Below are 24,082 nucleotides of genomic sequence, written 5' to 3' on the forward strand. Positions count from 1 at the left end.
GTAGTTTTGTTGGTTTTTGTGTATGTGTTTTTGGCTGTGTGCATCTTGAATGAAAGATCGATAATAAGATCGGTTTATTCTATTATTTCTGATATAATTGACTGAGTTCTATAAAGCTTTCGTTATCAGAGAAAACCAAGCTAGAGCGGATGCAAGAACTGTCTTTTGAATGCTACATATACGTAGTACCAATCTGCCGGTTTGGACGCCGGTTTCGCAAGTTTCAGAGCATGCGACGCGAGCAAGCATGGAGAGATGAGGAGGCAGCTAGCCATGTGAGAGCCGGCTGCAGCTGAGCTGACGATGAGCCGAGCCAAATGGCGATCGACATGATTGCGCGGCGCTGGGGAAGGCGAGGAGGAGACAGACAGGAGATGATGATGATCATTGGACATTCAGAAACCAAACGCTGTTCCTCTCCTCTTCTGCGTCGCTGATCTGATCTGATCGATGCTGCCCCTGTCTGCTGCTGCGTCTCTCCGCTGCCGCCGGCGCGGTGGCCGGTGGTAAATGAAAGCCGGAGCCTCTCGATCGGAGCTGTGGACGAAGACGCTTGCCCTCGCCGTACCGTACGTACTGCTCATCGTTCCGCTTCAGCCAACGTCGTTCGTTCGGTGCCCAGTGCTGCCATCGCCTGAACTTGTGGAAAAGGAAGGAGCTTGCTGCACATATATCCAAAAATCCAAAAAAGTAGGGCCGACTCCGATGCATTTTATTAGTAGTAGAATTGACTCCAATGCATTTTATTAGTAGTAGAATTTAATCCATACCATTAATCTATTTTTATCGGACGGCTATGATTAAATTATACTACCAACAATATTAGGTGTAGTAGAAATTTGAAGAGGTAGTACCGTCCTTTTTATTGTGATCTTTATTGGTAAAAAAATACAAAACAGTACTAATCAATACATTAGCAAAGTGCCAAAATATCCTTTTAAATCAACGGATGAGATTAGTTCTACTGGTAATATAATACTTCCAGTAGTAAAATGTATTGTAAATTTTGGCATCTCTAGTTGCTTTCTGCCTTAAGCTATCAAAATAGTGTAAATTTTAGTACCATGTATACTTTCTCAAGGATGATAGAATTGTCCTTTTTCTAATTCATATTTATTTGAGTTTGGCTACATGATCTATTAGATTAGAAAAAAATAGCGATCTATATTAGTTATACTACCAGTAGAGAGCTTTGCAAAATACTTATATTTATTTTTACTACCATATAAAATATTTGTAATATAACTACTGATAGTGGAACTCTAAATCAACTGTTTAGATTCGTATTTGGCAATAATATTGACAGTAAAATACTACTGGTAAAGAGCATCATAATAATACCATTTCATTTAACAATAGATATTTTGCAATATTCGTTGGAAAGAATCTCCACTCTCGACGGCCACTCTTAGAATCCCTCTAGCTATGCAATTCTACCAAATGAGTAGGAACTGCATGAGACCAACTATGCGGGAGACAGATGTATGAACCGAGGAATGTCACCGCTGTCCTGGCAATATGCTTAGTTTTAGAAAGAAGAGTTATGTCCTACTGTACATATGAATTTAGGGAAAAAAAAACAAACCAATACATATTATGAACTAAAATGAAGCGAGTAGATAATTTAATAGATGCGTGATCTTGTTGTGCTACTACCTCCGTCCCATAATAATCTTATTTTTCGTTTTTCCGTGTCCTGATCATTCGTCTTATTTAAAAAGTTTGTACAAAAACTTAAAAAAGTTATTCACGTATAAAGTACTATTCATATTTTATCATCTAGTAATAATAAAAATATTAATTGCAAAAAAATTTTAAATAAGTCGAATGGTCAAACGTTGAACACAGAAAAACGAAAGATGAGGTTATTAAGGGACGGAGGTTAGTTGCGTTCAGAGATGTCCGAATAAAGAGGTCAGAAAATATGTACTAGCGTTGTATAAATGTTTATACATTAAAACAGGAGTAGTAGCGCTGACACCAGCAGCAGCAAATCCAACCCTTTTTTATTTTGCTTGCAGAATGGAGTACACCAATCATGCCGATTCATCAAATGCAGGGATTTTATTAAGAAACATGTATCAATCCTGGTGACATGATTCAAATTAAGGCTAGAATGGCTTAGAGGGAAGGTTGTGATTGGTTAAGAAGCACTTGAACAGCACAAGCGCCTGCTCCGGCATGACGGATGGCACCATGTGGCCGGCTCCTCTCACCGTCACAAATGTCACGCCGTCGAACACCACAGTCCACCCACCAACCTGCAAACACCACACGACCATGATTCACTAGAACCAAGCTAGCTCCAGAGGCAGTGACGTTGAATCAGTCATACTATGACCAAATTTGGTTTACATATGCAAATTTGAATCAGTCATACTATGACCAAATATGTATTACTGTTAACTTCTAGATATGTCGTTTAACCATTTTCTTTTATTCATAGAAACTGTTCCCAAGGGAACTTTCTCTCGTAGACCGAGCACTGATGGCATGGATATACACATACTAAATTTGTAAATAAGATGAATGATAACATGTTATGTCCAAAAGTCAAAGTACTGTACATTTTAAACAAAGGAAATGTTATTTAGGAGTAATTTGCGGTATTCGACAACTTCTTTTAGTTTGCAGCAGTATATTGCAAGTTCTGAACTTGTTCAGCTTCTGAATTATATGTACAGTACCTGCTTGTGATGGAACCATGGCGACCAGTCCTCTTTGATGGGCAGGCCTAGCTTTTTCAGTGTGTACCTGGTTGAGGTTGTAGGGATTCTCGCGTCCGTGTCGCCGCTGCTCATTCCAAAAAGAACAGTAGGAATATCATGGTCATTTTGGATGGATGTAAGTAACTTCTTCAGAAATGGACAGATGACGTTGATCATTGATGACTTGGCAGAGCAATGTTTAGTTCTCTCAACAGTAAAATGTTCATGGCCATTACACGATGGACTATACTAACTTCTAAATTTTTCTTCTTAATGACAGAAAAATCACCTGTAAATCCATATACGGAGACCTGACTGAGCGAGCTTCTTGACGACTGGAACGACAGTCATGTCAGAGTCGTTCCATGCGCGGCCGATAGAATTACTGAAAACAATAGTCACATGAACCATGTTCAGATGCCACAATTGCATCCCTGATCGAAACATAAACACAATTTTGCAGCAGAGATTACCGGCAAAGGGAGTAAGCTCCAGGGATATTGGTATGTAGAGCTTTCTGCACGTCTTTACGGTTGAAATATTCAGTCGCGTAAGTTTGCGTGCATGGATCATAGCCCATTGGTATCTTCAGTAAATCGAACTTTTGCACATGAAAAGATTACAAAAACAAGACAGATTGATCAATGATCATACCCATTATATGCAGAGAGAAAATGACTGAACATTTTTGCTTATGCATTGTAGAGTTCAGGAGAGTTCAGGCTGTGCTTACACGGCTGCTGGTTCGTCCGATTTGTGCTGCAAACGACGAGTTGAAGTTTGGGTATCCGAGCTCACAGCGCGAGGTGTAAAGGCTGTAGATGTCTATGATGTTGTAGAGAGCGTTGAACTGAACGATTGCCGCGTAACACTTCTTAGTCAGGACTTCCAAACTGAAGTTGCAGAATTTCTGAAAGTCACTGTAAAGCTTGTCGGAGATGATTGCGTGATGCCATGCAGAATCAACAATCCCCAGCAGGTCCTTGTCACCATCCATGTAAGCATTTCCTATCTGGATGGAGTACAACATAAGGCAAATGATGAAATTGGATGCAGCAAATCAACAGTCAGTTTAATTACTACTTTCTTCTTCTGAAATTAAACAAAAAAAGAGCATTGCCAGTTGCAGATATTGCAACTGGGGAATACCATGATGCCTTTCAAGTTTATGTAATTTTGTTTGGTTGCAATCTTGTTCTGATCCACAATCACGTTAGCAAGTTGGGGAATGTAATGACCTGCACAATAGCAAGAAAAGTCAAAGAAACGGAAAGATTAGTGAAACTTCTTGACCATATCAACTTATCAGTTGAGTATAAGTGAGCAAGTTTAGTAGACCTGCGTAGCTCTCTCCAGCTATGTAGAACTCCTTCATTTTGTGCTGAGGGAACCTCTGGAACCACTTGACCAGGAAAGTGTATGAACCATGTGCTGCAAAGCATGCAGACAACCCATCTGTTATGGAGTACATTTTTCTTCCGAATATGGTTACACCATTATACTAGTTATGTTGCTTTAATAATAAAAATGGTTTACATCTCCGGTCCTACTTATTCAACCTATGTCCTTAGATATAAGAAATTCAGAAGATGATTTGGACAAGTGTTTGTTCCTATTCATCTCTAAAATCCCTTATATTCTAGGACAGAGAAGTATTAGTTATGTGACTGCCAAAAACATACCGGTGGAATTGTCTCCTGGTGGATCTTTTTCGAAGGATGTGTTGGTGTAAGAAAATCCAACACCAGCCGGAGAGTCCAGGAACAACAAATTGGCAGCTGAAAAAGATCATAAGATAGTGAGCTATCCCCATTTCCACCACTGTGTTTTGATCAAGAGAAATATTTACTGCGAGTCTGTGACATGTTTACGGCTGTTTTAACTAATTACCTTGGTTCCATGCGTATGGATTCAGCTCAAGTTCAGCCACATCTTTCTTCACTAGAAATGGCCCTAGCTCCTGTGCCTGTCCAAACCCAACGGAAGAACATCCAGGTCCTGCAAAATGCAATTTCAAACATGACACAGTTACAATTTTAAGCTAAACCTTTTCTCTTCAAATTTCGGTAGTAACATTCTTTTCGGCCTATCCACCCGATCGTTGTCTCGGATTATTTGTTCAATGCTTCTAAATATGTTGTTTCTAAAACAAATAAACAAAAACTTTCTTCTCTAACACCAGTCAATTTTAGTTTCGCATCCTAATCTTTTCGCTTCTGCTTACGATTATAAACCAAAATTTAAGTTTTTAACTTTAAATTTAGAGTTAATCTTAAGGTCGTCTCATCGAAGTTTATTTCGACTTTTAATCACTAAGGATATGTATATAAAATTTCCATTTACAAATTATTTTCTGTTTAGCAAAGATGCATCGACTATTGAGTAGTTCAGATAAACCTCCATTTAGCCACAAGACGAGTGGCTTCTCGTCAGGCTTGTCGGTGGCCTCGAAGAACCAGTAGAAGAGTGCCTTGCCGAGGTACTCGTCAGTTGTGACATAGCCGGAGTACTGCCTGAATTCAGGCGAGTTGGCCGGCATCCCAGGCAGCGACGTGACACGGTCGAGCTCCTGCTCCTGCATGGCAGCTGTGGCTGCACCAGGCCGTGCTGCAGCAGCTAGGCCACATAGTGATAGTGTAGCCGGCGCAACAGAGCCAAGGAGGAGCAGCAAGCAGGGTGAAATCTGAATCTGAAACCTCATTGCTGAAACCTGAAAGTTTCTTTTGCTTGTGGTTGCAAGACAGACAGTCATAGGAACTGTATATTTATAAGAGCAAGTTTAATAGTATGGTCAACTAATACCTTCAATTCATCTATAATCAATCTAATAGTCAATTCATACAATAGGTACCTATAAAACATATATTACTTTGTCTCACCTGTTATGCATACATTGTATCTTGGAGTTCGTGCTACAGCTGGCTATAAATCTGTAGCTCGCTGCTCTTCTCTTCTCTCCTATTTTATTTTCTTAAAATATATTTATAGTTGACTTATATAGTTGCTATTACACCTGCTCTAAGTGTGCGGCCGGCCTGTCAGATCTGCTATGTGCGTGTGTGGAGACAAGTATGTCGAATCATCGGCCGGCTACAAGGTGTGTTATTTTCGAGCGTAATTATCATGAGCTGTATAAGATAGTGATCTGTCTTTGTATCTCCGAACAAAAAACCAATATGTTTCTTTCATCCGCTCGGATGATATTATCCTGTTTCATATCATAAGTTAGTTCGAATTTATCCTAACTCAAACCTTAAACCAAGTATAGCAATATTTTTAATACAAAATAAAATAATATTAAATGTGTTCAGTGATAAATTTAATAAAACTAATGTAATGTTATATATCTTAGTATATATTTTTAACAAACTTCATCAAACCCAAAGAGATTTAGCTTAGAACAAATTAAAATGACTTAGTATGGTATGACAAAACGGATAGAGTAATTAAATGACTACTTTGTATTATAAACTGAAGAGCCAAAGAATATGCTTTGATTCTTAACCCCCTTCTAGTACGAAAGAACCGGCAAGCAAATCCGACGACGTCCGAATTAAAAAAAAAGGCTTGTGTTGCATTAAAAAAGTTTTTTGGGGGTTTGGGGGAAGCTTCTGATCGAATTTGTATCCAGGCCCAATTATTTGGCTTTTGCATAGAAAAACCAAATGATATATTTATAAATAAAAATAATTTATAACATGTGCTCTTAATGATCTAAAAACAAAACTTAGAAAATAAACTATAATTAAAAAATATTAAAATTCACTTCAAATTTAAGATTAAAATATCAAGAGAAAATTGCGCTACTGATACATGAACTTATAAATCGTCCGTTTCAATGCACAAACTTATCTAGTCCATGCAAACCAAAGCCAAAAAGACATACCATGACCACTAAGTTAGATACCGAGTAAGATCAAAGGTGAACTCACATGTCAACATAATATCATATACATATGCACATGATAGAAGTCATTTTTTGGATAAATGAATGATCTATAAGACATAATATAAAACATAAAAGAGTGTATAATAAATACAAATCATACATATTCCTTCCTCACGCGCGGTAGCATATATATATGTGGCATCCCAATCAACTTTATCTCAACAAGATTTTCCATAATATATTGTTTTGGATTTGGTTCGCGCGTAATAAGCAAGTTCATGCATCATAATAAGCATTTTTACAAGTTTATGTACTAAATTACACCTACCTAACAAGTCTCTGTACCACTGGTATAATTTATTCAAATTTAAATTTTGACTTGTAGATGAGGCTCTTTGTCTTTCACGCTGGCTATGTACTGGTCTAGACCACGTTCGGTAATCCAGATAAATAATCTAAATTCTCTCGTTTTTCGCGCGTACGTTTTTCAAACTATTAAGCGGTGTAGTTTTACGAAAATTTTCTATAGAAAAGTTGTTTTTTAAAAAATATATATTAATCTATTTTTATATTTTAATAATTAATCCTATTTTATATACTGCATAACTAACTCACCTCCTTTTGCCGCCGAACGCGGCCTAATTTCCCTTTTGGGAGTCGATTGCCGCTGCATATCTTGGATCAGGTGGGCTTGCAGCTTCTCTCGAAAAGAATAGGTGGGCTTGCATTGCAGCTGTCGATATACTGTCTTCGTTGTTGGCGTCGCCTTTGCCATGCACACATTCCATCATCTTCATCACTTTCGCTAGGAGCATCTTTAATAAATTTTGACTATTCAAAATCTTAATTTAGTTATTCATATTAAAAAAATATATCTCTAAATTAATGTGCACTTTAGCAAACTCGCCATACACACTATCCAAATCCTAATGGTCAGAAAGATGACTTATAGTCTCAAACATATGAAACCCATATATATATATATAGATAACAATCATGTTGCGTAGGTGGATGACTTGCTCGATTTGATCATTAAGAAGACATGTTTAGCTATACTATTTAAATAGTATTTTCTTCATATTTTTTATATGACGCCGTTGACTTTTAGGTTCACGTTTGACCATTCGTCTTATTCAAAAAAATTATATAATTATTAATTATTTTGTTATAATATGATTTATTATTATAGAAACTTTAATTATGCATTATAATTTTACATATTTAGATATAATTTTGAATAAGACGAATGGTCAAACGTGATTCTAAAAGTCAATGTGTCATACATAAAAATATGGAGAAAGTAGTCTTTTGAAGGATAACTTTTTAACATAATTGCTAAGATTTAATATAATAAGTTAAATAAATAGTTTTTTTTGGAGATGCTCTGGAGGTCCTGACGGAGCAAGTTACTCCATCTCGTAGCTAGCCAACTCGACTGGGGCTATGACCCTGTAAGGATACGTGTGGTTTCTCGCAGAAGGCACGAGTGCCCTCGCTACAAGTTGAGTAAAAATGTTTCTGTTGCATCCAGAAAGAAGAAAAAAAAAATTGGGAAGTTTTCTATGCAGTTGCATTATCTCGCGGGCTGGGCTGTATGGGCCTCGCATTTCCCCCCTTTAGGCCTGACGCTCCGAAGGCCCGTGCAGCTGTCGCTTTTTTCTTGTCCATGCAGCAATGCTCAAAGTGACACAGTAGCAAAACCTGTAGTCAGTCACCACATGGATGATCTCCACTCCAGCTAGCTGGACATGGTCCATGCCACCTCCATGGATCAAACTGAACCGGATGCGAAACAGTAGCAAACCATTTGGATCACATGATGTGTTTGACACAGCTACAGTATGATCTTAAAACTATACAAAAATAGTTTTATTTCTCATCCGTTCGAACGTAAAAAAGCTAAAATACGCTCCACTTTATCGAATTTTAATACAATCGCCTTCTAATTTATCTAGTTTTAGCACATTTGTTTTGCACTTTCATAATTTTCAATACAGCGGTTACTCTAAACATGAACTTATTTTGGATAAACAAGAGGGCCTAAATATGATCTTACTTTGAGATAAAATGAACATTATTTTTGTGATGGCTTTTTGAGAATATAAACTATTAAATTAACGATTAACTACCATAAAGTAAAAAATATAAATATTTTTATATAAAACGTTTAGTACGAAACACACTCTTTAGAAGCTTAGTAAGCGCCAAAAGTTAAAACCTAATAGTGAAAACAAACGCAGGCCAGTGTTTAGAATATTGATATTTCATTATTTTGATCATTTTTGAAAACTTTACAAATAAAAACCCCTGCAAAACTTATTGCACGAATGATCCTTTTGACTGTGGTAAGTTACTAGCACCGACTTTAAATAGAACGACGCCACTATTGTTGATGTCTTCAGGAGTTATACACGTCGTTAGGTTATGCTCACGTGACTGAAGGACGACGCTAACGATATTAGCGTCGTACTATTCAATGTCGACACTAGTAGCATTGGCGCGGTTAAAAAGTCTATTTGTGCAATAATTTTTTCCAGTAGTCTGTTTGTAAAATAAGGGCTTGTTTAGTTCCCAAGAAATTTCTCCAAAAACATCACATCCAATTTTTAGACATTTAAATGGAGCATTAAACATAGAAGAAACAAAAAACTAATTACATAGTTATGGGAGAAATCTTGAGATAAATCTTTTGAACCTAATTACTCCATGATTAGCCATAAGTGCTACAGTAACCAACATGTGCTAACGACGTCTTAATTAGGCTCAAAAAATTCGTCTCATGGTTTTCAGCCGAGTTATGAAATTCATTTTTTCATTCATGTCAAAAACTTCTTCCGACATCCGATCAAATATTCGATGTGACCCTTTCTCCAAAAATTTTTGCTGTCTAAGGTGGTGTTTAGATGGAGAAAATTTTTAGAAGAAGTGTCACGTCAAATGTTTAACCGGATGTCGGAAGGGGATTTCGGACACGAATGAAAAAACGAATTTCACGGCTAGCCTAGAAACCGTGAGACGAATCTTTTGAGCCTAATTAATCCGTCATTAGCACATGTTAGTTACTATAACACTTATGGCTAATCATGGGCTAATTAGGCTCAAAAGATTCGTCTCAAGATTTCTTCCATAACTGTGCAATTAGTTTTTTGGATCATCTATGTTTAATGCTTATTTAGGTATATAAAAATTCGATGTGATGTTTTTGGAAAAAAAATTTGGAACTAAACATGGCCTAGCCTAAGTTTTAAAAAAAATAAAAATGCGAAAATTGCAGGGCCACTGTCGCCAAGCAAGCCATCACCATCACTGTGCTTGGTGAACACGGCCATGTCCATGGGCCGCCCTCACCCAGCTTGCAGCGAGCGAGCAATCGCCTCCATGGATGGCGGGAGCAGCTGTCTCCAGCTCTCCCATGGATGCCAGCCCATCCCCTGTCATCCTCACAGGAAACCAGACCAGACCACCACCCCTCCATTAATACCCCACCTCTCCTCACTCACAGTGTCAAGCTCGTCAATGGCGCTCCTCCTACTCCCGTTGCTGCAGCTGCTGCTGTGCCTGTGCTGCGGGGGTGTACACGCGGCCACGCCGTACCCGCACGCCGGCGGCGGCGATCCGCTCGCCGGCGCCGAGAAGAGGTACGAGGGGAGCTCCGACCTGGTGGACCTGCGCTACCACATGGGCCCCGTCCTCTCCTCCGCGCCGCTCCGCCTCTACGTGCTCTGGTACGGCCGCTGGGACCCCGCGCACCAGGCGCCCATCCGCGACTTCCTCCTCTCCATCTCCGACCCGGCGCCGCCGCGGCCGTCCGTCGCGGCCTGGTGGGCCACGGCGGCGCTGTATACCGACCAGACGCTCGCCAACGTCACCCGCCGCGTCGCACTCGCGGGGGAGGCCGACGACGCGGCGGCGTCGCTGGGAGGGGCGCTCACCCGCCTCGACATCCAGCGTGTGCTCGCCGCAGCGGTGTCCGGGGGGCGCCTCCCCGCCGACCACCGCGGCGGGGCCTACCTCGTCCTCACGGCGCCCGGCGTCGCCGTCCAGGACTTCTGCCGCGCCGTCTGCGGCTTCCACTACTTCACCTTCCCGTCCCTCGTCGGCCACACCCTGCCGTACGCCTGGGTCGGCCACAGCGGCGGCCGGTGCACCGACGTGTGCGCCTACCCGTTCTCCCTCCCGTCCTACATGTCCCGTGGCGGCGTGGCGGCGCTGCGGCCGCCGAACGGCGACGCGGGCGTCGACGGCATGGTGAACGTCATCGCGCACGAGCTGGCGGAGCTGGCGACGAACCCGCTGGTGAACGCGTGGTACGCCGGGGAGGACCCGACTGCACCGACCGAGATCGCCGACCTCTGCGAAGGCGTGTACGGCACGGGGGGCGGCGGCGGATACGCCGGCAAGGTGGCCGTCGACGCGCAGGGGCGGAGCTGGAACGTGAACGGCCGCAACGGGAGGCGGTTCCTGGTGCAATGGATCTGGAGCCCCGTAGCAAAATCCTGCGTGGGACCCAATGCCAGTGACTAGATTATTTCTCAATGCAGTACTTAGGCTAGATTATTTCTCAATACAGTATTTAGGCTAGTAGTGTTACCAAGTTTATTATTCACTCCCTATTTTAGTATATTTATTTTAGTAGACGATGTAATTATTTTTGTCTACGTTTTATTTTTTATTTGAAAATTTATAAAAATATAAGTTATAATTAAAATATGATTGGTAATAAATTCATTTACAACAAAAATATATAATAATTATTTAAGTTTTCTTAATAAGATGAACGGGGAAGAGTATGCTTAAAGGTCAAACATCTCTGCCTTTTCGTTTCAATTTATACTTATAACATAAAATTTAAATTTTCAATCTTAAATTTACATTTAATTTTTATGATTTTACCATTATTTATTTTTAGTCTTGGCTTTTAATTACAACCTTCATATTTTTTTAATATGATGTCATTGAACTTTTTTCACGTTTAATTTTTTGTCTTATTAAAAAAATTATAATTATTAATTATTTTGTTATAATATGATTTATTATTATATAAACTTTACATATCCTTTATAATTTTACATTTTACATATTTAGATATAAATTTTGAATAAGACGAATGATCAAAGGCAGATTAAAAAGTCAACGACCTTATAAAAGTTATAAAAGATACAACAGAGAGAGTATTAATGATACGTATATTATTTTTTTAAATATATCGTTTGTTTTTTTTCAGCCAACCAACCGCCTCAAAGAAGTCATTTGTTAAAATATAACAAATACGGATGTAGTTTTATTTTTTATGGATATAATTACGCGCACGCGATCTCAACGCCCTATAAATGTACTCGAGGCGAGCAGCGAGCTATAGAAATTCGTGAGGAAGACGACGAAGACGGCCGTGAGGAAGATATGATCACGGTGAAGGTGAAGACGCTGACGGGGAAGGAGGTGGAGGTGCGCATCGAGGAGACGGAGACGGTGGCGAGGATCAAGGAGCAGATCGAGGCGACGGAGGGGATCCCGCCGGCGCAGCAGACGCTGATCCACGGCGGCAGGCAGCTCGCCGACGACATGGCCGCCGACACATGCAACATCCGCCATGGCTCCGAGCTGCACCTCGTGCTTGCTCTTAGGGGCGGTGCTGCTGCTTGAAGCTAGCTCGCTCGATCGATCGATTATATTATTTACTGCTGCTAAAAATAATTGCCAGCGAAATAATGATGATATATACTCTTGAGCAAAATTAAGCTGCATGCTGCTGAGGCTGCTGCTATGCTTCTGTTGATAAAGAGATTTGCCGTCGATACTAATTACTTCATTTGGTTTGCAGTAAAGTGCGGTTGATTAACAGTCTTCTACGATAAATTTCTGTGTCTGTATTTGTACTTCCATCAATTTTAATTTATTTTGTTGCATCAAAGTATTTTTCTAATCCTGTCTTTTCGCTTTTGCATATACTTATAGACAAATTTTAAAATTTATATTTAGAGTTGATTTTTCAGCATTAGTTTTTATATCGTCGACATATGTATATAAATATATCTTAGCTTTTACCCACTTTCGTTCTCGATTGTTGTTGCATAGGGAGACAAGAAAGTTGCAGTCTGTGACACATATTACACGCTCTGTTTTTTGTTTAAAAATTTGCAGGAGCTCTGCTTTTGTTTGATTAGGGAGAATTAAAATTGCGAACATTACTGCCGAAGACAAATTGGCACTCCTGGGCCTAAAAATACAAGAAAAGAACTGAATTTGCAGGAGCTCTGCTTTTCGTTTGATTAGGGAGAATTAAAATTGCGAAGATTACTGACGAAGACAATTTTGTCAGTCCTGGCCTGAAAATACAAGAGAAAGAACTGAATGTATAGCTTTCCTCAAGGCTTAAGCAAAGCACCCCTTTGACTTTGATCCTATTTTGTTCACTTCTAAATATTTCAGTATTATACCATTTAATATCACACGATTGCTTGTTTGAAATTTTCATAGTCGTATTCAATATCGATAATCTGCAACTGTGTGCTTGGTCAGAACATGGATCCGTGTGTTTCGATATATTCGGTCAAACACGTCGAGCCAGTCCTTGTTCCGGCGAAGTATCTTTATTTTCTCGCATAAATTCCTCTTGAATCACTCTGGCTAAATCCCCACTACTCCAGTGTCCTGAATTAACTTAATTATTTAAACGACATAACCAATGTTTATTTCCACTTATAATTATTATAATCTAAATTATGGAGGTTATTATTATAAGCTAAAGTAGTAAAATAGACTATTAATGTAAAATATTTAAGGACAGCGGGTCTTTAGTCACTTACTACTAAGTTGAATCAAACAGGCTCTAACAGTCGGCGCCTGATCGATCGAAAAAACAAATCGGACGATCAAATATTGCATTGGTGAAACATCAAATTATACACAATGAAAAATAAATAAATTATTGAAACATTGGAGATATTTATAAATTATATTAAAATGCATGTTGAAACATTCGAGAGATTTGTTCTCTATTTTTTTAACAATGTAAGGTGGTGAGGTAAATGACTTTGCGGATTGTGAAGATTAGTATTTCAATTTTGAAGATTTAATCGTCAGAATTACTCGTTCCCATTCAGAAGCTTATAACATCTATTCCGGAACAGAAATGAAGAACAGTATGGAGGAAAACTCATGCATAGGAGCTACCAGCAGTAATTAAACTCGAAATTAAACTCCATCACGTATCCTTCACTCCCACTGTACACGAAGGTAAGTAGTACGCAGCAAAAAGTACTTCTACTTTAGTACAAAATTTAAATTGTAAAAATATATTTTGGACTCGTAAGGAAGTATATTACAAGCGTGAACTCCGACAGGAAGATATATACCAGTAGTATGAATGAAATTGAGCAAGGCTACGTCCTTTAAGTGATAAGATAAGAAATAAAATATTATACAAACTTTTTAGTTATTTATTTATAAATATAATAAAATTAATTACTATAGAGTTAATCTATTTGATGATAAAATTTTCAAATATACTTCGAAAAAACACCTCGTTAAATCGTGCGAGAGGCATGCGTAGAAAAAATTAATAGAAGCATATACACTTACTAGTGGAAAAAAATACGTAGCCCAGGACATGTACCAGAACATTCGGGCACTGACAGGTTCACAGTACGCGTGTCAGATAACTCCGGGACGCTCATCGTGCCGCCGCTTAAGACCGTTTTTTATAAGCGCGTCCACCGGCTAGAGTGCGGAGCTAGGTAGGCCGGCGCCGGAGACGATGGGGTGCGACGACAAGTGCGGGTGCGCCGTCCCGTGCCCCGGCGGCGCGGGCTGCAGGTTAGCGGCCGGCGCTCTGGTGGTGGTTTCATTTCACAACCGTACGTGAGACTGACTACGTGTGTGTATGCGCGCGCGCAGGTGCGAGTCGGCGAGGAGCGGCGGCGGCGGCGGCGCCGGAGCGGAGGCGGGGCAGCGCGGGCGCGGAGGCGACCACCACACGACGTGCTCGTGCGGCGACCACTGCGGGTGCAACCCGTGCACGTGCGGCCGCGAGTCGCCGCCGGCCGGGAGCGGGACGGGCAACCGGAGGGCCGGCTGCTCCTGCGGGGAGACCTGCACCTGCGCCTCCTGCGCCGCCTCCACCACCACCACCACCTGAATGCATCCTGGTCGATCAATCCATGTAGCCAAACTAGTCAGTCGGTCAGCCATGTAAGGTGTACATGTCTGTGGTGTGCGTGCGCCATGCTTATTATGCAAGCTGCTAGCTGAAGCAGCTGCTAAATAAAGGGCGCGTTTTGTTAGTCCTAGCAATGGACAGTTTAAAGTTGGGAGACTCTTGTGTATTGTAGTACTGGATAAGTGCCTGCAGCTAGCTATGTTAATGTGTTTTACATGAATAAAAGGTTGATGGCTTTGCCTTGTTAATATATAGGCGCATGCTTTCAGCAGCGAAAACATGAGTCAGAACTGACTACTTGTTACCTATATACATACATCTCCTTGGATACAACATAGTATAAAACTAACATCTCTTGCTTAAAACTCGGGAAAGCTAGTAAACTGCAACAGAAACATGAACCACAAGCATAGGGCAATGGTTTCACATGAATCATTTCAAAATATAGAGCTATATTGTTTTCATGAATCATTTCAAAATATAGAGCTATATTGTTTTCATGAATCATTTCAAAATATAGAGCTATATTGTTTTCATAGTAAAAAAGTTAGATTAAAATTTCTATATAAGTGTAGAGTGTACTTATTATGATGAGACAGAGGTACGAAGGTAATATATGATATGAAAGTATAACACTAATAAAGCGCTTTTAAATATGAATATAATATATCAATTTTATATCATAAAAATTATACTTCCTTCGTCCCTTCGTCTAAATAAATGTTCGACGACATTAACTTTTTTATTAACTTTTTTATATACGTTTGACCATTCGTCTTATTCAAATTTTTTTTAAAAAATATGTAAAGCTATATATACGCATAAATTTATACTTAACAATAAATAAAATGATATAAAAATAATTAATAATTTTGAAATTTTTTTAAATAAGACGAATGGTTAAACTTGAATAAAAAAAATCAACGGCGTCAAATATTTAGAACGGAGATACTATATTAATAGAATAATCTTTAGTCATTCTACAAAATAAAATACACTATATATTTTAAAATAAATGGAGTACTCCCTCTAAACTTTTTTATTTGATGATGACGTCAAACATTTGCACGTTTGCACGTGAAGGGAGTACAGCATTTCGTTAACTCGGCAAAAATGAACTGCAAATTTCATACACAGAAAGTTCTGGATAATTCATGAACATTGCCATGGTTTCAAATTGATGCAATGGACAGTCTAGGATAAAATTTGATCCATCGTATGGCTACGAACATATCTAGACATTCATGGTCCTAGGATGGGTTAAGATAATTCCTATCTTGGAACGGAGGAAGTACGGAATACTATAGTATGGAGTATGCAAATAGAATCCCGATATTATTGCAAATGTCAAATGGATAGAGCAACCATAAGAGAAGACTAGCATACCAGCTGCCTTGTCTAGAACAACGAAGCTGAGTTATGCAAGTTAACCCAAAACACAATAAACCATCAAAATACAGATTGCAAGCTGACAATTGCAAAGGTAGAGCCATATCTATGCGGTAAGATCCCATAATTTCATATGTATGTACATCAACCCAAATAGTCAATACAACACGGTAAAAAAAACAAAGGCATGACGACCATGTATGGGAAAGTTAATGGTGGAGGTGGATTTCTTTGTTTATTTTCTCCTGAGACTCACAGACGCTGTCTTTGAACTTTGGAGGGGCTAAAAAACCTCTTGGCTCTTGCACATGTGTGAATAGGTAGCCGTTATGGGCAGCGTCTGGTACGCTTTAGCTACTGGCCCAGATTGCCAAGAAGACGCTCCACAGCAGCATTCACATTCCCAGCAGTGGCTACCAGCGCCTGGATGTTCTCTGCAGTGTCGATGAAACCCATCTCCTGGAGCTGAGTGAGCTGTGTTGCATACAGTTCTTCTGGTGGAACTGAATTTTGACAAGGGCGAAACAACAGTAAGTGATGATACAAAAACATAGAATGTGATATGAGAAGAGATGTATACAAACCATTAGATGTATTGGGCACACCTATGCCACCTCCAGCACCAAGCCCACTAAGCATGCTCATTAAGGTGTCGACGCTAACATTTCCCCGCATGCCTGCATTTATTTCATTGGCATTAGTCATATTTCTTAACAAAAGGGTGACAAGATGCATTTGTAAGTATTTAAACATCAAGCATTGGTATGAATTACAGTTACTACTACACATCTAACATTGCTCCACAATTGAGAAGACAGTACACAACAACAAACAAACTTGTATATTCTCCAATACCAATATAGCCAAAGAGTTCAGACACGTTGAACCCATAATAGATTGCCTAAATGGCTATGGTTTATAACAAGAGGTGTAGGGACTAGGGAGACCACACCTGCTTTCCAATATCTAATCCACAAGCAGTATTTAGTCATAGGCAACACGTTTCCATTTCCAAGGAAAAAATCATACATGTGCCATGCTATCCTAAAGGCAAAACACAAGATTTGGGCCATGCAAAACGAGGCCTGGTAAAGACCTAGCAGCATATAGATTATTGACTGTTTATTATTCCAATATTTCAAGGAAATTCAATCATATATACAAATTCCAAAGTTATGCACCACAGTAATTTACTGTCAAGAACGAACCAATAATAATAGTCATCATGATGCATTTATAACATAATAACATATGGAAAAACAGAAATCTGCAAGTCAACAAAGTAGCGAAAGCAAAGCAACTATTGCTGCTAGAACAAGCCACCACTAAATGGACAACTCAGTAAAACTTATATAAAACCTGACATACTAATCCATTTTAAAATAAGAAAGATATTAGATAGTGCATATATTGAAAAAACAATCAAGGGAGAATACCTGTGGCATTGCCTCCTTGACTACCATCCCTGAATAAAAAAAATCAAAAGATACTTAACAAACACATAATGAAACTGCATAGTGTCAGTTTAAAGAAAGGAATAAAGTATGATGAACTAGATGCAATTCAGGTACTATTGAACTGGAGTTACTCACTGCCTAGGTTGATTCTGACCAAGCTGTGACAATAGTGTCTGCTGGAACGAGAGTAATTGCTGCCAAAAACAGAAAGCAGTTAATTTTGATAAGAGATGAGCTAGCTACATACTTAAAACGTAACATATGTACCTGCAAAGTTTCCGGGGATGTCAACTGGCGAATAAATTCTGGATTTTGGAACATTTCCCTCAACTGAGTGTTTGATTCCATGAGGTTGCGTGTATTTGGGTTGAAGTTAAGCAACTGTGGACATTTAATATTACAGAATAAACAGAAGTTATGATTCTAACATCATCGAAGTCATACAACAAAACAAGTTGAAAAATACTGTACCTGGTTCATGGACTGTGGATCAGACATGATATTCTGCATCATCTGCATCATAGCAGGGTTTTGCAAAATCTGGCTCAGGGAAGAAGAATCAGGAGAACCACCAAGCAAACTTCCCAAATCTGCTGAACCCAAGCCCCCTAGACCACCAGTGGCACCAGTTCCTGTATTACCGGCAAGACCACCAAACAAACTGCTCAAATCGGCTGAACCCAGCCCTCCTAGGCCCCCAGTGGCACCGGTTCTTGCATTGCCAGTAGGACCTGCCCGTGTTGCTCCTTGCGCACCTCCAGCTGTCAATTTAAGTGTGAAAAAACAATAACCATATATTATCAAAAACAAAATAAACAAGACAACATTGAAAACATACTGTTGGGGCTCCAAGGATTTGGAAGTGGGTTAGTATTTGGAGCAGGGGTTCCTGTTGTGGACTCTGAAACAGTATTTGGAGCATTACTAGCAGGATCCCTGGGTTGGTTAGAACCCTGATTTCCAAGAAGAGCTGAAAATGGGTTTGCAGCTGTGTTGCCTTCCCCACCCATTGTTGTCGCATTTAGGAAAGGCTCCTGGACAGTTTCATACATGCGCCGGAGCATATTAAACCCTTCAGGAGAAGACTCAATGTTGCTCATTGCTCTGTCGGTGTTCCGCATCATCTCCCTCATGATTTCAGGGTTTCTGGCTGCTTCAAGGGTCTGGCGGAGAACACTTGGGTCATTGAGTACATGAGCAAGATCTGGATTACGGTCGATGATATCACGCATTTGAGGATTGTTCATAATCATGTTACGAATTAAATCAGGGTTATTCATGAGATTCTGCATCATTGGCATATTCATTATTTCCCTCATTAAGTTGGGGTTTTGGCTTAACTGCTGCTGCATTTGATCTAATTCAGGGAATCCAGACCCAAAAAGGCCTGCTGGCCTGGTACCAGCAGTTCCTGTACCACCAAGGCCAGGAAACAAACTTCCAAGACCACCAGTTGGGGCGCTGCTAGGAGCAGTTGAAGCTTGGGGGCTGGCTGCCGCAGGTGCGGCTGATCCGGCTGGGGGACCAGCACCACGCACCATATGAATGGTATGATCCGTTTCAACACCTGCAAGGTATAAAGAGTGAGTAGATAGAAAAGAATTTTGCTTGATAAGTCAGAAATTAAATAATGGACCAGAATTTCCATATAAACAAAGAATACTCTTGTATCTGATGTAATCATACACAAGAGAATTCGAATTTTTTAAAAAAAAACTAAAGAATTCAAGTGCACGAGACTGCAAGATAGTGTATCAGATAAATATGAGATAAATCCTCGATAATGACATGTTAACAAACTTGGCATAGCCAACATTTCAATCAAAAATCAAAGAATTCAATTGCTATACTCCTCACTTTAGAATTTCTTAGTACCCTCTCAGAAAAGGGAACACTATTCCTAGAAGATGTATGATGTTTTTTATTAAGCCATCAGTGGTTCAACGCATTTATTTGGCAGCATTCCGCCATTTAGAGATGTTCAGAACATGACTTTTGATAGCTGTTCCCTGTATTTCCCAAATACAAGTATGCATAATAATTGGTAAAGTAAATAGTGTTTTCCTTATATGGAAGTTTTTGCAAGCAAGGAGGTACAATCATAATCAATGTCATAATTAGTTGGCATCATTGTCCGCTCAAACGAAATGTGAAAATAATGAGCTGACATAAATACAAGTTTCTAACATATCTAAACTTCATGCAAATCAGAAAATGTACTAATTTATCATAACATAGCACCAGAGAAAGAGATTCATGTTCTTTTTAAAAGATGGCCCACGCTTAGTTTCATTAAACAGAACAGATCAACTACAGAAAGAAAAGGTGACTTTACATTTGGTGAACTAAATTCCATAGCAGGCTTGGGCAGTTATCCAAATAGCATTGTTTTCTTCAACCAAAATTGTTCAGTTCCATCACAAACAACACATTGACAGTATTTACTTATAGCTGCGCTACATAAACTACATTTGATAATCAAGTGCGCTTTGCCCAAAGTTCAAGAATAATAAATCAATTTTCACTCCGGCTCCAAGAAGAATCTAAGATGTCACACATCGCGACATAATAACAGGGCATGCACAACTAATATGAGTAGTAGCTTACATGGCACCCGTCACGTTTGGAACTATATTCGAGTCGCGACAAGATGAGCTGCCTTCAGCTTCATCATCTTGTATGCTACGTAAGAGCATATATATAGGTTCGCAGTATACATTACCATTAATGCATTATATACACTACTCGCATCACCCAATCACCAATAGCTGCATAGGAAAAGCAAAGCATATCAACGAATCTGTTTGGCTAGCATGCATAGGGAACTGAAGCAGATCACTTCATACTGCCCCCAATGAATCGGAGCCCAGATACATAACAGGCATTGCATCAACGAGCTAAATCGCGGGGACTTACAGCTATACAACCGAATTCGAGAACGTCGCCAGACAATTCCATCTCACCCGAACCAAAAATCTCGAATCCTCTCCCTACCTACCTACATCAGCCGTGACACTCACCGTAGCTTTCTAGGGTTTGCTCGTCCTTGAGGATCCGCCCCTTGTAGATCAGGCGCTGCTGCGCCGCCGGCACGTCGCAGCTCCCGGCCACCACCTCCTTGAACGCCCCCACGGTGGCGGCGAGGTCGGCCTGCACGGTGAACTTGGACCCGTTCGCGCACCGGATGTGCAGCGACGCGCCCCCCGCCGCCGCAGCAGCGGCAGCAGCGGGGGGAGCGGGTTCCCCCGAGTCACCGCTCCCGGCCTCGCCTCCGCCGCCCATCCCCCTCGCCCCCCGATCCGCCCGGCGCCGGCCGCCTCGCCTCCGATTCGGGGTCTCCGCCTCTCGCGTGCGTGTGCGCGTGAGCTCAAGCTTTTTTTTCTCTCTCTTTTTTTTCTTTTCTTTCTTTTTTCTTTCGTAGAGGGGAAGAATAGAAGGAGGGGGAGGAGAGGAATCGGCGACTTTTTAACGGCGGGGAGCGAGGCGACGGACGGCGGAGATGCGTTGCGTGCGGCGCTGGGCGTGCGGGGCTGGGGCGTGTCACTGCGCGGTGGGGCCCCCCTGCGTGGACCGGCGCGGGTGCAGGCGCAGCGAGTCATCCAGGTCGGTGTGAGGAGAAGGTTCTAGGCGTAAGGAAGCTTCATCCGCTTTCCTTTTTCAGTGAACAGAGCTCTCGGGCATTTTTACGGGGTTTTTTAAAAATGTTGTATGCGAATATTGCCGGTGGAATATGCATTTTTTTCGGCTCTTGATCTGGATCGTCCCATCAGGATCGGTTTGTGCTAAGGAGCTATTGATAGAAACATTTTTAGTTTGAGATGAACCTTGAGAGATAGACGACAAAATGTTTATCTTTTAAATTTGAAGAAGACCTGCTCCTTTTAAAATCTTTATTTAACGTCATGCTTTTACATCTGTATTTAACTGTCTATCTTTTTTTGCAAATATACGAAATTATAAGTCACGCTTAAGGTTTTTAAGTTAAGAAATCAAATCATAAAAAAAAGATCAACACAAATGTCACCGGCGTCGAATAAAAAATGAGGAAGTACAAAGCCTGAAGTAATTTGTATTGTTGTGTTGTAGTTATAGTCGTTGTCACGAATAAACTGGATGTCATACAAACAATGTTACGGTTTATTATGTTTTTTTATATAGTTATGTTTTTTATATAGTTTTTATAGCATGATTTATACAAATATTGTTGAGTTGACAAAATTTGTGTTCCCATCTCAACGTAACATTCAAATATCTTACTTAGCTAGAAAGCACCAAAAGTTGTCATCTTTTGCTGGAAGATGACCTTCTATTGATTTAAAAAAAAGATGTATGACGATTTTAGATATGTTTTTTTCTCTGCGGTTGTTTGTATGCTAGCAGGAAGGTTTCATCGATGACTGGGTAAAAGATTGGGAGCATGTGAAACATGGCTGTCACGAGACGAGGGAATGGCCCAAGGCACGTTGGAAAACCCATGCGGCAGGTGTGACATCGTCGATTGTCTGGTGGATGGGAGTTGGCGGTTGCGTTTTTATTCACGTCGTATGCAAGAGGTGTTTAGATTGAAAAAAATTGAAAGAAATGTCACATTAAATATTGATCAGATGTCGGAAAGAGTTTTTGACACGAATGAAAAAACGAATTTCACGGCTAGCCTGGAAACCACGAGACGAATATTTTAAGCTTAATTAATCTGTCATTAGCATATATTGGTTACTGTAGCACTTATGACTAACCATGGACTAATTATACTCAAAAGATTCGTCTCAAATTTTTTTCCATAATTATGCAATTAATTTTTGGTTCATCTATATTTAATGTTTTATTTAATTGTCTAAAAGTTCGAGTAATGTTTTTTAGAAAAAATTTTAAAAACTAAACGAGGCCTATGGGACGCTGAACCCAGCGTACGTACGTACTCCCTCCCTTCCATGTAAGTAAGAAATTGAATATTTATTTTTTCCCTAAATTTAGAATTAAACCTATTTATCACGTATGTCTAGATTGAACCATTTAATCACATCACTTTATCTAACATGGCCAGATAATACTATTGTGTCCTAAGCACTTGACATGCTATTATTTTTCTGCTACATCATTCCCACCGACGTGGTCAAGCAGTTAGACACGTCAGACGGTGTGGTGTGACAAAAGGCTCGAAAAATAAACTATCGGAGTGATATTAAAACTTTAAAAAAGTTCAAAATAAAAATCTTTTGCCTACACTTAATTAATTAATATATATGATTTTGTATGTATATCTAGATTTATTACCATTCATATATAAATATAAGCAATATATCAAGTTTTACCTCTTCGAACGGAGGAAATACCAAATTACTGTCTTTATAAGAAACTCCAAAAACAAGTTATTCGCCATGCACAAATACATGTTCCATCTGTTTCACAATGCAATACTTTATAGCATTATCCTAGCTAATAAATATACATATATATATATACATATATATATACACACACACACATATATATATATATATACAGCCGTCCGTTCAAATCCAGGCACCTCTACTCTCCTCGCCGCCTCGCGATCTCCTCTCTTCGCCGCCTGCGATCTCCTCTCCCCGCCGCCCTGCGCCCCCGCCGGAGTGCTGCCTCACCGCCACCCGTCAGCGCGCCGCCTCACCTCCTCCCCTCCCCTCCCGCGTTCTGCTATCCTCTCCTCGCCAGCCACCGGCGCTGGCCTCCTACTCCTCCGCCCTGCACTATGCGCCTACGCCGGCCTGCTCGCCTCCCGCGCGCGATCAAAGCCAGTCGGCTCCTCCCACCCCTTCGCCCTGGCTGCCCGACGCTGCTCTGAGAATCAGGGAATGTGCTTGCCCTTCTGATCCATACTCCTGTAGCTGATCTTCGCTGGTACGCTAATTATCCCCGTGATTCATTTCTCTGTTGTATGTATGTGTGTATATATATCGATCCTTTCATACAACCTGCTCACATCCTATCTGATTGATCATATATGATGCAGTGTCGGGACACCAAGTAGTATTTGTTCACTGCTCCGCAAAGTGATTTTTACATAATATTCGATATATGTTTGAATGTTTCTACCTTTTCTTGAAAGGTCAATGTTTTGACCATTGATTATCTACTGCATCAAGCAATCACAACTCACTTATGTGCTGTAGGTCTATAGTTCAAGTAGTTGTGGTGATAAGCAGTCATCGAATCTCTATTCATGAAATTATTGCTTGCACAAGCCATTCTGAGAGTTTTTTTCTTGACGATCCATGTTTACCACTTACTAGAAGTTAAATTGATCGCTACTCTAAAATCTTGACTTTGCAGCTTTCAGGGCCTAAGGGTCTCATTTTTTTCCTTGAATTTTGACCATAAATTTAAAGTTGATTTCAAAGATTTTTTTTATCGTAAATTATTTTTCAACCTTTGTTTCTAGATTGCTAAGAAGATGTATATAAAAGTTTCATTCGTAATTTTGTAAATACATCATTCACTTTAG

The 24,082-nt window shown here is 40.1% G+C and overlaps 4 protein-coding genes across 5 annotated transcripts; 2 read left to right on the forward strand and 2 right to left on the reverse strand.

Annotated features, from left to right (window-relative positions):
- Window positions 1–2,045: 2,045 nt before the first annotated feature.
- LOC102720362 (serine carboxypeptidase-like 34) lies at window positions 2,046–5,423 on the reverse strand. The gene is made up of 10 exons (XM_015841714.1): window positions 5,106–5,423; window positions 4,599–4,706; window positions 4,391–4,486; window positions 4,047–4,139; window positions 3,858–3,946; window positions 3,442–3,720; window positions 3,182–3,309; window positions 2,998–3,093; window positions 2,688–2,793; window positions 2,046–2,261 (listed from the first exon to the last, which is right to left on the reverse strand). The coding sequence occupies exons 1-10, from the start codon at window positions 5,407–5,409 to the stop codon at window positions 2,112–2,114; spliced, it is 1,449 nt and encodes a 482-aa protein (XP_015697200.1). The 5' UTR covers window positions 5,410–5,423; the 3' UTR covers window positions 2,046–2,111.
- Window positions 5,424–10,113: 4,690 nt separating this feature from the next.
- LOC121055581 (protein EXORDIUM-like 5) lies at window positions 10,114–11,232 on the forward strand. Its single transcript, XM_040528407.1, has one exon. It carries the CDS (start codon window positions 10,114–10,116, stop codon window positions 11,119–11,121), a length of 1,008 nt encoding a protein of 335 aa, XP_040384341.1. The 3' UTR covers window positions 11,122–11,232.
- A 571-nt stretch (window positions 11,233–11,803) lies between these two features.
- LOC121055605 (NEDD8-like) lies at window positions 11,804–12,467 on the forward strand. The gene has a single exon (XM_040528478.1). The coding sequence runs from the start codon at window positions 11,998–12,000 to the stop codon at window positions 12,238–12,240; it is 243 nt and encodes an 80-aa protein (XP_040384412.1). The 5' UTR covers window positions 11,804–11,997; the 3' UTR covers window positions 12,241–12,467.
- A 3,763-nt stretch (window positions 12,468–16,230) lies between these two features.
- On the reverse strand, window positions 16,231–21,027 carry LOC102706603 (ubiquitin domain-containing protein DSK2a-like). 2 transcript variants are annotated; one of them, XM_040528064.1, is made up of 8 exons: window positions 20,622–21,027; window positions 18,440–19,168; window positions 18,073–18,362; window positions 17,869–17,982; window positions 17,737–17,795; window positions 17,581–17,609; window positions 16,750–16,821; window positions 16,231–16,647 (listed from the first exon to the last, which is right to left on the reverse strand). In XM_040528064.1, the coding sequence occupies exons 1-8, from the start codon at window positions 20,881–20,883 to the stop codon at window positions 16,499–16,501; spliced, it is 1,704 nt and encodes a 567-aa protein (XP_040383998.1). In that variant the 5' UTR covers window positions 20,884–21,027; the 3' UTR covers window positions 16,231–16,498. The 2 variants fall into 2 exon arrangements, with proteins under 2 accessions (XP_040383998.1, XP_015697375.2); XM_015841889.2 differs by having other exon boundaries at window positions 16,729–16,821.
- Window positions 21,028–24,082: the final 3,055 nt, after the last annotated feature.

Source organism: Oryza brachyantha, chromosome 10 (assembly GCF_000231095.2).
Source record: "Oryza brachyantha chromosome 10, ObraRS2, whole genome shotgun sequence".
Taxonomy (NCBI): Eukaryota; Viridiplantae; Streptophyta; class Magnoliopsida; order Poales; family Poaceae; genus Oryza; species Oryza brachyantha.